This window comes from Hemicordylus capensis, chromosome 2 (assembly GCF_027244095.1).
Source record: "Hemicordylus capensis ecotype Gifberg chromosome 2, rHemCap1.1.pri, whole genome shotgun sequence".
Lineage (NCBI taxonomy): Eukaryota > Metazoa > Chordata > Lepidosauria > Squamata > Cordylidae > Hemicordylus > Hemicordylus capensis.
In genome coordinates, this window is record NC_069658.1 from 410,163,347 (window position 1) to 410,177,190 (window position 13,844).

Sequence of the window (13,844 nt, forward strand, 5' to 3'; positions counted from 1 at the left end):
AAAACCACTTTGAAGTGTTGAAAAGGTTCCTCTCTCAGAAGGGCTCACATTCTAAACACACACAAACATACAAACATACATGCACGTATGCACATGAGACAGCAGGGTCAGCCACTGGCAATATGCTGTTCTCTCCAGCTGCCCATGTGTTGAATAGGAAGAGTTGCTCTCCCCTGCTAAATATAAGAAAGTTAGTCACTCTAAGTGGTGCAGCGGGGAAATGCTTGACTAAAAAGCAGAAGGTTGTCAGTTCAAATCCCCGCTGGTATTATATTGGGCAGCAGCAATATAGGAAGATGCTGAGAGCCCCTGGTGGCGCAGTGGTAAAACTGCCGCCCTGTAACCAGAAGGTTACAAGTTCAATCCTGACCAGGGGCTCAAGGTTGACTCAGCCTTCCATCCTTCTGAGGTCGGTAAAATGAGTACCCAGAATGTTGGGGGCAATATGCTAAATCACTGTAAACTGCTTAGAGAGCTCTGGCGGTATATAAATGTAAGTGCTATTGCTATTGCTATTGCTACCACGTAGGAGGAGGCAATGGTAAACCCCTCCTGTATTCTACCAAAGAAAACCACAGGGCTCTGTGGACGCCAGGAGTCGAAATCGACTTGACGGCACACTTTACCTTTGCCACTTAAATGGTGCCTCTTCACCCAGTTAGCAAGGGATGCTATTGAGAATTGACTTGGCCTCCATAGCATGCCAGGGTACCAAAATACATCATACATACCATCCTGATGGCACCGTACGTAAGGAAGTCTCTTCCAGCTGAATTATGTAATGGAGATGCTAGCAAAAAGTTCCGGGGAGTGGAGATTTTGGAGTGGAGAGTTTAGTTCCTCTGTTATAAAAGAGATCAGGTGTGAAGAGGATGGAATTCAAAAACAGTGCAGCAAGTCTCTGCTTTTGTGAGATCAATTCAACTTGTTCATGAACACAGTAAATGACACAGTAAGTGAAATGTATACATGTGCTGCTCTTGGCATGCTGTGAGCAGTAAAGTAATCCTCCTAATTTTATTTCTTCACTGAGGTAAACGATAAGCTTTCTGTCAGGTTACTATTCAAAATGTGCAAAAAAGGTTTGATGTTTTGATCTCAGATTATGTTTTCAATCGTGAAATGAATCCCTTTTTCATTTTTAAGTTGTAAAACCCAGTGGAGTGCATTTGAAGCTTGTTCTGCGTTTCCAGGACTTTGGGAAAGCCATGTTCAAACCTATGAGGTAAGCTTGCTTCACCTGAAAATATTTCAGAACATAGGAAGCTGCCTTCTTCTGAGCCAGATCACTGGTCCTCCTAGGTTAGCACTGTCTACACTGACTGGCAGCAACTCTCCAGGATTTCAGACAGGAGTCTTTCCCAGCCTTGGCTGGAGATGCTGCCCCAGCCAGGGCTGAAGCTGGAACATTCCGCATGCCAAGCAGGTGCTCTGCCACTCAGCTCTCATCCCTTGGTCTTGCCTGTGTGTAATTTATATCATTAGGAACACAGGGGAAAGTGCAGTGGTGACATACCATCAGGTGGAAAGCTAAGGAATAAGGTTAGAAAAATTTTAACTCTGCACTGTGATGACATGAGATGGTAAAAGAAATCTGTGAAGAGAGTGCAAAAGTGAGGCAAGCCCGCTTATTTGAATTATGATCAAGGCTATCCACTGTCTGTGAGTTTTAGCTGACTGACTAATCCATCTGCATACATTTGAATGACAACAATGGTTCCTGAGAGGGAGAGAGATCCTTTTTTTGTTGTTTTTAGGTGGTGCAGTCATAGAAAACAGCAGGTCCCATCTTAAAAGAGGCATTCCCTCCTGGGTGTGAAAGAAGGCCCAATGCCTGTTCTATGATGGTGGCTGAACATACGGATTTTGTAAGGGCTTTCTTGAAATAAACTTTTTTTTTTTTAAGCTGCCAACTCGTTAATTGGGACACTTTTAAAAATCATCAGACCTATATTTCACCAGTTAACCGAATCAAACTTGAGAATATTAGCAGCTTGAAGGACACGGAGGTCTTTTCTCCTGTAGTCTTGGCCCAGCAATAACCCAGGAGGGCTGCTCCGTCCCTCCTCCTCCCCTCCCTTCTGCCTCTGTTGCTTCTTCATCTGGGCATGTTGTAGCTGGCAGGTGGTAAAGGCCCCACCCCCTCTTGGCCATCTAACCATGCCTCTGTGGCTAGAGGCACAGCGTCATTTGGTGCACCACGCCCACAGCTCTGGCTTCTCCATGCCAAGTTGGCAGCATGAGGCCTGGACGTTATGCAAAAACAGTTTGGGGAAATCGGCTCTGAGCAGTTACCAAAGAAGAAACCTGGAGCTCGCCAGGTTGTTGTAGCAGGCCAATCAAGGCACAGCTGAAAGAGGCCATTTTGAAATTGTTCTGACTATTAGGATTAATAGAAATGAGTTGAAGGAAGGGAACTATCATAAAATGGTTTCCTGAACTCATATCTGCTGCTGCTGTTCTGATCCTACTTGTATGCCCTTCTGCTTCCTCATCCTCCTTGTTAGTAACCCCCACCTTTCTTTCAGACAGAAACGAGATGAGGAGACTCCAGAAGATTTTTTCTATTTTGTTGACTTTCAAAGACACAATGCAGAAATAGCTGCCTTCCACCTTGACAGGTAATTCCAAGTGACAATCGGTTCCTCACTCCTTCCTTTGCTATATATCTTGGAAACTAACCTGATTGCAGTGTCAGATGGGCAGAACAACAGCTGCAATGGTGAAAAAGCCTGAAGGGTAGAGTGATCATAAGGGAGGGGAGATAGCTTTGGTCAGGGAATTTAGGGAACTGAATCCAGATGTCAATCTTGATTAAGTTTGTTTAGAACTGTTTGCAGCATGCATTTCCATTCAGGGATCAGACTGTTCTGAGTGTCCTCAGAATGGATTCTGACAGAAAATAGCAGTGTTGAACAACATCTTGTGCTTCATAGTTGGGGAGGGGGGAGCTGCAGATGCTGATATCACCTTTGGATCAACAGGATAAGGGCCTTTTCACTACTACTAATTTGGAGCATCAGGCAGAAGAGCATGCTCCTTCCACAGTCTGACCAGAAGGGAATTTGGAGCTAATGTTAATCCCCACACCATCACTTGCATCTCCTCATTGCATCTCTCCAGGGAGAGGGGAAAGAATGTGCATAACAAAAACACAGTAATATGATGACTTCCTGCAGGGAGGAAGGGGTTAATTCACTTGGGGATGTGGTGGAAGAGAGAACCTGCAACACTGTAAGCAAACTAGGGGCTCTTCCAGATGACATTAAGAGGTGATGTTCCAAGTGTGATTTTACTCAGGTTCCACACACTTCAGCAGGCTTGCATTGTCCCTTCCAGAACAAATGTATGCTCTGTCCACATGCACAGCAGCGTCCTTGCACAGTTTTAGTAGTGCCACCTGCTGGCCAGCTCTTGCTCTCCGAGAAGGATTGACTACTATAGTGAATGGTGGTTCTTCATGGAAAGCAAGAGCTTACCCACTGGTAGTACTGCTACAATACAACCCATGGTTCTCAAGACATTGGCAGATATACTAGCGTATTAAGAGATCAGCTTCTTTTGACCATTTCTTTTCTGGTCCTATCATTTGTCCCCACCACCACCACTTCTCCATCTGTTGCATGAGCAGGATTCTGGATTCCAGATGTGCCAAATAGCAGGTGAGGAAGAAGGCGCTCAAAAGCACTGAGGAAGGAACAAGAGAGGCCACAGCTGCCCCATCTGGAGGATTGAGGGACATCTAAAGATATATACGTTTGTCCTTTGAGTTGGGGCCAGCAACTCTAAGTGCAAATGTCTCTTACTTCTGCATAATTCAGAAAAGTATAACATACAATTAGAATGGCACTGTCAGGTGGTTTCAGCTTAGGATGGCCCTGGGAGGCAGACCAAAGTAATAAAAAGAACAATTCCATCCACTATTTTTGTTCCTAAAATACTGTGGGAGTCCAATCAATGCAATTTGTTTTTAAAACCTGTTCTGATAGATGTGTTCCAAACCACTCCAGTTCCATAGAACATAATGTACGTCCCTGACTTCAAACACTGCCATTCTGCAGTGACTCATTAAACAAAATGTAATCAGGCAATATCAGAAGCTAGATCAGACCTGCACAACATGTGACACAGCACGTCAAACACAGTGCACCAGCTATGTACAACAGCCTACCATGGACTTGATAAACCTTCTATGTTTGCTGCCTGTCAAGCCATCTGGTAGGCCAGCCACAATACTGGTGGGCTATGTTTGACTTGCTGTGTCACAAGTTGGGCAGGCCTCTGCTAGATTCAAGTCCATTTGTTTTGTTTTGATGCTCAGAAAGCGGCAGACTGGAAAGCCAGATCCATCTGTCCTGGGGGGGCATTTGAAGAGGCTTCTCTGCCAGCATTAGTCAGCCTTCCTGGTGGTTACTGACTCACTAACCAATAATGTTTTGTTTTGCTGACAAACACCAGCAAGCCCCAGAGCACCATTTTCAGTGTTTGTGATATGAATCAGCCTAGACTGTAGAAGTGTCTCCCACTTGGAAATATCCTCCATGCTTTTACAGGCTAGAAGGAGCTCTTGCTGGGATGGCACATTTCTTATAGAGCATTCATCAAACATCTTAGTGAATTGGCTCAGCACAAAGGGCAACACAGTGATGGAAGTACCACTAATGTGAAGGACTGCAGCTGCTTTGCATGTTTATATTTAATACTATGGGTATCAGAATGGGGCAGGATATACCACCGAGGCACAGCTTGTGGTCACAATTAGGGTGACCTGATGCAAAGGAGGACAGGGGTCCTATCCAGGACATTCAACGATTGTATAGGAGAGGGAATTTCAGCAGCTGTGGCTTGTCATACAAGCTGTAAGAAAAGCCACATGTGCTGGAATTCCCTCCTTCACACAACCTTTTGAAAGTAGAGGAGCCCTATCCTCCTGTACATCTGGTCACCCTAGTCATTCTCTGGTGTATGCATTCTGAGATTGTTAACACCAAATTATTTACTTATCTGTTTGTTTATTGAATTTCTATATTGCCTAATATAGAAATCTCTAGGCAGTGTACAGATTAAAACATAAAATAAAATTTAAAATTCATTAAACTAGATAAAATCACAATGGATAAAAATACACATTAAAATTTAAATCTCAGTTAAAGGCCTGGGAAAACAGGTTCATCTTCAGGGTCCTCATAAAAGCAAACAGAGAAGGAGATGCTCTTATTTCAGCAGAGAATGCGTTCCAAAGCCCTGGGGCAGCCACAGAGAAGGCCCGGTCCCAAGTTCCCACGAAATGAATTGGTGGCAACAGTTACCGGACCTCTCCAGATGATCTTAATAGGTGACAGGGTTCATAACAGAGAAAGCACTCTCTTAAATACCCTGGACCTAAGCTGTTAAGGGCTTTGTAGGTAATAACCAGCACTTTGTATTTTGTTCGGAAACATATCGGCAGCCAGTGCTGTTCTTTTAGAATTGGGGTTATATGGTCCCTTCGGGTAAACCCAGAGACCAATCTGACTGCCGCATTCTGTACCAATTGTAGTTTCTGAGCTACATACAAAGGCAGCCTCACATAGAGTGCATTACAGTAGTCAAGCCTAGAGGTTACCAGCTTATGAAGGGCAGTATAGAAATCGAATGAATGAATGAATATGTACCACCATTTTAAGGTCACTTGTCTCCAGAAATGGACATATCTGACTTATCAGCCAAAGCTGATAAAAAGCACTCCTGGCCACAGCCTCAACCTGAGAAACCAGGGAGAGTTTGGGATCCAGGAGCACTCCTAGACTACGAACCTGATCTTTTAGGGGGAGTGTAATCTCATCCAGAACAGGCAGATCTAAACCATCTCTCAGATCCAGGCCGCCTACAGACAGTACCTCCGTCTTGTTTGGATTCAACTTCAGCCTACCCTGTTATCCCTCATCCAGCCCAATATCACCTCCAGGCAGGGGGAGTCATGCCATTTCCTGATGAAGTTGATCTGGAGAAATAGAAATTTATCAGATTATCTCTTTGTCCCAACATTTGTTACAGAAATGCATCATAAGACAAGTGGAAGTTGAGGTCAGATTTAATCTATAAATCATATATTCTTTTCTTCCAGTGACTATATTAAGAAGGAATTTTCCTCCTCCTTTCACTGACATTTCTGCATCACTATATATTTTGACCTTATACCATCCATCTTTATGATTACTTACTTATTCTCAACTTCCCTGCAGCTGAGAATGGTTCTCCTATCATGTAATCAGGACTGCTGCTATTTTCTGAATTCATGGGGATCTTTAAAATACCTAGCATTGGAAGCAAAAAAGGGCACAATCTTCGCCTTAGTCAGTCTTCAGATAATTGAACTATAGCACATCTCAAATTTGCTGAGATCCTACTGTGTAGAGCACTCAGTGTAACGGTTAGTCCTACTGCCCATATGAAAGCAAATTAACCAACAGTGCAATTAAACATCAATGGAAATCTGGTGCAGTAAGGCAGATCTGGCCTTCTTACTTCCTATTGGTGGGAGACTCATTATTCAAAATTATCTACAACTAGGAAAATGATTGATGCCTTACTACATGCGATAAGGTAATATGTATCATGTTATGAACCCCAGAGAACTTTAAACCAATGCAGTACAGGAAATGGAAGAGGTACATTCATCACACAGGAAACTTATATAATGATGATCTGTAAAGTATGCAGCTGTGTTTGGCTGGGGATCTGTGCTAGAGTATATTTAACAGGATGATGGACTCTAGCTCAGGAAGTGTATTGCATTTTCACAAGAGCTGGATGCACCTTTCTGTTAGGGGTGTGCACTGATTGTTTATGTTCTTTATTTGTTTCTCTCTGAAATGACCTTGTTACCTTTGTGGGGAATGATGCTTGTGACATCATGAAAATCTCTGATTCCATTCTCTGGCTTTTTGTTTTGTTCCCCATTGGTTCCAGTGGAGGAACTACTTCCATTTTTCCTGCCTGTAACTTCATGGTTAGGGGGAGTGTAATAATCCATATGATATTTGTAAGGACTTCCAAGGCATTACATCTGCAAAATTTCAGGTGTATGGTTCTCAGGAGATCCAGTTTACAGGACATTGAAAAGAGTGCACAGGGTGTTTCAAAACAGAGAAATACTCCATTTTAAAGCAGGCATTTTTACTGCTTTTTGACTGATTGTTCAGATGATATCCTTGGCCAACATGCAGTTTCACAATGTCATCTGCTGGCTATTTGCTGTCATCCAGGATAAGAATTAAGGTTTCTGAGAGTACCTTAAAAGCAGTTTCAAAACACTCTCTTCTCATTATGAATTGGTAGCAATTGGCCAGCAGATGGAGCTGTGAAATTGCGTGACAGCCAAGAACATCATCCGGACAAAAAGTAGAAAAGCAGTAAGTGCATCTGTTTTTAAAAAGAGTTCTGTATGTATTGATCTGTCTGGAAGCACCTACAGACACATTATCGAATTGCAATTTTAAATAAAAGGCACAGCTGAGAAACCTTCACCCAGGTGGGGAAACCTGCATATCAGAAGCAGACTTCAGCAGGGTGGAGGAGGAGCAGTATGCAGTACCCTTGTCTTAAGCTGAGTTAGGAAATAGGAAGCCTCTCCAGATCTTGGTCTAGCACATTCTGGGGTGCACACAAGGCTTAGGGCTGACCAGTAAACTGCAAGTTAAAAAGCTCCAGGAAGTTTTTCACATGGGGCTTTTAAAGCCCTTTAACTCTCATCTCCTCCAGAATGGAGGGAGTACGTTTACATATCGGCCAGATTTACTCCGAAGTCCCTGCGAGTTATCGGGGAGCAGTTCACACACAATTTGGGTTTCTCACAGTGCATTAAGATTAAGAGTGTAGCCCGATTTATATCCGGGGTTAAAAAATCCACTATTTGTGTCAGTTTTGGGGGACAACTTTGAGTTCACAGTAAAGCCTCTCAGTAAACTTGCAGTAAAGCCTGCTGTGTGTAAAAGTCCCAGGGGAACTGTATCCCCCTAAACAGATTGTAGCCCCTAAAGAAGTAAAATAAGAATAAGCACAAGGTTCTGGGAGGGAGGGAGGAAGGAAGAGAAATGCTGCATTTATTTTGCAAGCACAATGCTCCACGGAGATCAGTACGAACAGCAAAGTATACACAAATCCCCAATGTGCTGGGAACAAGAGAAGAAGTGGGGTGGGGTGGGGTGGGTAATGGATCAGTGGAAAGCAGATTAATGAACTGTTTCAGATACATCCAAACTAAGACATCTCCGATAGAAACAAATCTCCAGCAAACTCTGAAAAAGAAAATATTTTGGGGTGTGGGTTGATACTAGAGTGGAAAGCAAAAGCAAGCTCATCTGAACAACTGGGACTCAAAGCAATGCAGTTACATAAAAAGGCAAAATAGAACTGATGTTAGTAGACAGCCTCTTCCCTCCTCCTCTTTGGGAAACTCTGACTTCCCACAGAAAGTGATGGAAACAGACAGACCATAGACAGGCAGTTGGTGCCAAGAGAATATTGGCCTCTGCTTGGGTCAAGCAGCAGTGTCATGCAGAGACTGAACTGGGGCAAAAGTTGTCTAGCAGAAGGTGATGCATCCCTCCTCCCTGAATCCTGTGCATTCTTAATGAAAGCAGAATTCCTCACATAGCAAAAGGAATGAGACTGGAGAGTCTTTAAACTGACAAATCACCCTGAAAAACCAAGTCCCAAGTTAGTTATGCAGATTTGGCATAATAGAGGCCTTTTGTTCTGCGCTTCCTCTGAATACCTGCTGTTACACCCACACCCTCCAAGTCCAGTCCCTTTGTCCACTTTACAATTTTCCCACTTTTGGAACTTTGAAGAGGACAGAAATCAGTTTAAACACACACACACACAAACACACACACACACACACACACACACACACACACACCTGCTGTTCCTGGGAAACATTCTTGCTGCTGCTTTTATGGAAGTTTGGTGGCACAAGCTGCCTGCTGCTGCCCCAGAGCCTACCTGGCCAAGGACCCATTGTGTGCTCAGACTCTTTCCCTATAAACTGAATCAGTGGGCGGCTGCATATCAAGTTGGAATGCTGGACTGTGAGATTCAGAGATACTACTAAGCAGAAACCATTGGCTGACATTCTGATTAAATTATTCAACAGAAGGCCTATTGAAATTTTGTCCTTTAGAATAGCTCCTGGGTAGTAATATTGAGTGATTTAGTCTGGATATCAGCCACTGTTCTAGAGTGTTCCTTGTGTGGGCCTGTTGCAGGGAGTCCTGCATGGGTCTACTCTGGACACTCTTGCCATGGGACCATCCCTGTGCCTGACTGCCTGAGAGCCTATAGACTCCTGAGCAGAACCCTAGAGGGACCCTGAGATTAGGTCATCCCCTACATGAACTTGCTATGGGCTAACCTGACTGCCTGGGATCCCCAGTTCTCCCCTTTGCTAGTTGAGGGTATGCCTAGTGCCATAGACCTTGGTACCATCCTGGTATCCCACTGCCTCTCCTTGCCCTTGCATTGGCAAAACCTTTATGGGGAACCCCAAAGTTTCTCCTGGTGGGAAGCCATCTCTTTTGGCATTGTGCATGAAATAGCAGGTGCAGATAGGTAATAAGCTGCTCTTTATCCTCCATTCCTCTCTCTCCCCTCCTTCTGCCCACATTGCAACATCCTCAATCTACTTCACTCCCTCCTTTCCTTCCCTCTTTATCTAATCCTTGGGAACTGCCTCAACTCCCTGTGTAACTGGAACACTATCAAGTTTGCCGAATACCACACTTTGCATTATGCTCTATCAATGACCTTTGTTTTGTTTTGTTTTGTTTTGTTTGGTACATTTATATACTGCCCCATACAAAAAGGACCCTGGGCGGTTCACAATATAGAACCATTGAAACATTAACATAATTAAAACAATTTAAAATACAATAAAAACTTTAAAACCAATGCTTTAGAACTATAAACTAAAAGGCCTGACTAAACAGGTTTGTTTTTAGGTCTTTCTTAAAAATGTTCAAAGGGGAAACTCTAATTTCATGAGGAAATTATTCTTTGTTTCAAAAATTTCTTTATTTCAAAAGCCTTGTGTCTGAGTCTGTTGCTCCTCTAGGCTACTCAGGTATTTGCCTGTGTCCAGACTGCAGTCCATTTGTATATGCATACGTGTACGTTCAATTTTGAGCTAAATTTCACTAACTCAGACTAAGACTGTAGATACACATGTATGTAGTGTACACACGTGTGAGCAAGTGTGGTAACACTGAAAGTACACACACATTTTGCAGAAAACAAAACACCAAATGCAATCAGATACACTTGTAAACTCCCCTCCCTTTCGAGTCCAACCTAATTGGATGGGATGGACATGACTTGAATGGTTCCTGAGTTTTATTTCTCTGAACATCTCTCCCCCTTGCCATTCTCTCATTGTAATAGGAGTTTCATGGAGCCATATCAGATCCTTGGACACATTGATGAGAAAATGCTTGAGTTTAAAATAGGAGAGTTTTTATGCTGGTTATTTCCCCCCTGGCCTCTTTCCCCCATTCCCTCTGTGGCTGTGTCATGAGTGGGAATCAAAGCTGAGGATATTAAGCAGACCCAATCAAACATGAACACTCAAAAGGATCACTAATCCCCAGGGACGGGGTAGTCAACAACTGTGCTTGCCTAACAGAACAATTTGGGCTGCACTTGTTTTACTGTTCACCCAGAAATGCATGCACACTGTACTTTCTATGGATTAGATAAAGATATTAGATATTTCTTCTGTTTAATTGCAGAGATTCTTTCATTTCCCAACCTGCAATTCTAGTTGGTGCCTTATTTTTCTCTCCCACCCCAGAATCCTAGATTTCCGCCGTGTCCCTCCAGTGGTTGGAAGAATGATTAACATCACAAAGGAAATTTTAGAGATCACCAAGAATGAAATCCTGCAAAGTGTCTTTTTTGTGTCACCAGGTAAGTAGTGTCATCTATATTATCCACAGAAGGAAAAAATGATGCAGTTTCCTGATGCTGCAGTGGAAGAGCCACTTCAAATGTGACCCAGACAGCACTGTGGTATGTGTGTGTGGGCGGGGGAGGTGTGCAAAGCACACACAGCATATCACAGTGTAGCAGATGATTGCCCACTCATCTGCGGGCAGTCTCTGAGCTGAAAGGCACCTTTCAAAATGGCGATTCACTTATATTTAGCAGGGAGAGAGCAACTGGCCATATTCAACACAGCATCGCCCCAGGCTGTTGCTGAACTTTTGTTGTTTTGAGAATTTTTGTTGTTGAAAAGTGACATATAAGTATTTATTTATTTCATTTTATATCCCGCTCTTCCTCCAAGGATCCCAGAGTAGTGTACTACATACTTAAGTTTCTGCTCACAACAATCCTGTGAAGTAGGTTAGGCTGAGAGAGCAGTGACCAGCCCAGAGTCACCCAGCAAGTATCATGGCTGAATGGGAATTTGAACTCGGGTCTGCCCGGTCCTAGTCCAGCACTCTAACCACTAAGAGCCATGCTGGCTCTTAGTGGTGGCCGTAGTATGGCCGTAGTATGAGTGTGGTCGTCGTATGAGTGTGATGTGCACATGCCACCAGCTGTTTGTGTGCTTTTTTTCTTCAAAGGAGGACTGCCTGCCTAGGACATTTGTCACATTTGAATTTGCCCTTGTATTCAGCTGAGCATTAGGAAGAGCAAAAGAATAGCCCTAACAATGCTTGCCCTCAGGGCCAGCCTGCTAGTGGGGTTTGATGAGGTGGCCTTGGCAGAGGTGGTGGGGGACATGCCTTGCCCACTGGACATCTCTCCCCCGCTCCCCACCCCAGCAGCCCCACTCCTGCCACTGCTCCACCTTCTCCTCTTCCTTCTCCCCAGCTTTTGAAAGGACAGAGCGTAAGGAACAGGAAGCAGAAAGAAGCCTGCCACTGTGCTTCTCCACACTTCTTTTCATTTCAGTTCCCTTCTCTCTGTCCTTCAAAAGCCAGGGAACAGGAAGGGGAGGGGACAAAGCAGCGGCAGTAGAGGAGGAGAAAAGAGCTCCTCCTCCTCTGGTGGGGGGAGGGGGAAAGCAGCATGCTCTGCCTGCGGGGGCTGTAGGGGAGGTGCCTTGCCCTGCCACCTCAGGGCTTAGGTCAGGCGGCCTACAACTCCCAGATTTCAAGAATCATGAGTCACTCGAAAATAATTGTGATTAGAAATGAATGGGCTTTTGGAACACTGCCTTGTGGTTTCTAAGCCTTTAAATATAGATTCTGTCATTTAAGACTGTCTCACCCTGCAGCTCTAAGGACTGGAAATCTCTCCTTCTTTTAACAATGAAAACTGATCCCAGATTTTCACCCAGAGTCCCCAGATTAAAAAACAAAACAAAACACAAAAACCACTCATGTTACTCCTTCCTCCTGCTCTCTCCTCAGCCAGCAATGTGTGTTTCTTTGCCAAGTGCCCTTACATGTGCAAGACAGAATATGCTGTGTGTGGGAACCCTCACCTGCTGGAAGGCTCCCTCTCTGTTTTCCTGCCTTCGCTTAACTTGGCGCCAAGACTCTCCATCCCAAACCCATGGATCCGCTCCTACACCTTTGCTGGAAAAGAGGAGTAAGTGGGTAAATGGACCTCTCTCTTCACCTACTACTGTTCTTCCCATCTATACAGTCCTTTTGAGTTGTTGCATGCCCTACAAAGGTTCGTGATATTTCCATTTTACAGGGAAGTAAAATGTGCGAGTCAATTGGGAATAGTGACCAACACCAGGCTGGTTCAGACAATACTGCTAACCATGGTTTATTGAACTGTGGATAAGGTTGGGGTGGGGGGAACGGACCACTCAGCCCGCACACTCCCTTCTCCCCCACAGTGCCACATGTGGTTCAAGCCCTGGAGCTGTGGTTGAACTACAAACTGTAGAATACAGTTTATTCTGTAAGTGAAATATAGAGGCAAATATTCAGTATGACAAACTAGATTGGATTCTCCATGGATGAGTGAGTGCTCTTCCTAACCATATTTCTCATTTCAATTGAGCCCATGAGTACAAGGCAGGGGAGAGAGTTGGGCCGGGTCTCTGTTGGAATAGCAATCGCAGGAGATTATTCTCCCTTAGAAAGCAAAGGGTTAACCATTACCTTTGCTTGTAACTAACTTCTGGAGGGAGGGGGGAAGTTATCCAGCAACCAGGGATATGTTAATCAATTTTTGCATTCCAGCTTCCAGACTTCCTCTCTTTCCAGTGTGTATGTACCTCAGCTCTCATCTAGCATACTCTGTTCTACTAAAGCTTAAAGAATTACCAGGATCACTGAGCCCACCTGCTTAATTGTGGCTTAACCATGGTGGTTTGACCAAGATTGCCTGGAAACTCTGGAGAACATAGGAACATAGGAAGCTGCCATATACTGAGTCAGACCAGAGCTCCATCCAGCTCAGTATTGTCCACACAGACTGGCAGTGGCCCCTCCAGCAGCCCCTCCAATTCTCACAATCTGCTTTGCAGGGCTCAACAGCCCAGGTTAACTCTCTAATCAGGAACACTATGGTTGTGTTAATGTAGCCGAGGTTTTCTCTCTTTTATTTTATGTAAGTTTAAAGTAACGTTTAGCTGCAGTTTCTCACTTGTGATTCAGTTGGAATTCTTTAAAAAGACAGCTCTGATAACAGTCTCAAATCCACATCCAACATTCTAGACATTAGACTTTGAGCCCTTTCTCACAATCTGTGAGAAAGGGTTTGGGGCACACAGAGAGGGAGGTTGCAAAACCTTACCTCCCCCACGGACAGTTGCCCCACCTGTGCTGGACGCAAAGGTTGTGTGCCCACACAGACTCCAGCTCACAGCGGCAGAGGGTTGGGGCCAGGACATG

General features: G+C 44.2%; 1 protein-coding gene across 2 annotated transcripts in view; it reads left to right on the forward strand.

The window, feature by feature from the left end:
* The window catches only part of FAM20A (FAM20A golgi associated secretory pathway pseudokinase), a 60,016-nt gene that overhangs the window by 32,183 nt on the left and 13,989 nt on the right, over positions 1–13,844 (forward strand). For both annotated transcript variants that reach the window (XM_053304102.1, XM_053304101.1), the window contains 4 exons: positions 1,147–1,225; positions 2,529–2,621; positions 10,832–10,947; positions 12,402–12,582. In XM_053304102.1, coding sequence (XP_053160077.1) covers positions 1,147–1,225; positions 2,529–2,621; positions 10,832–10,947; positions 12,402–12,582 — 469 coding nt within the window. The remainder of the gene's footprint in view (positions 1–1,146; positions 1,226–2,528; positions 2,622–10,831; positions 10,948–12,401; positions 12,583–13,844) is intronic.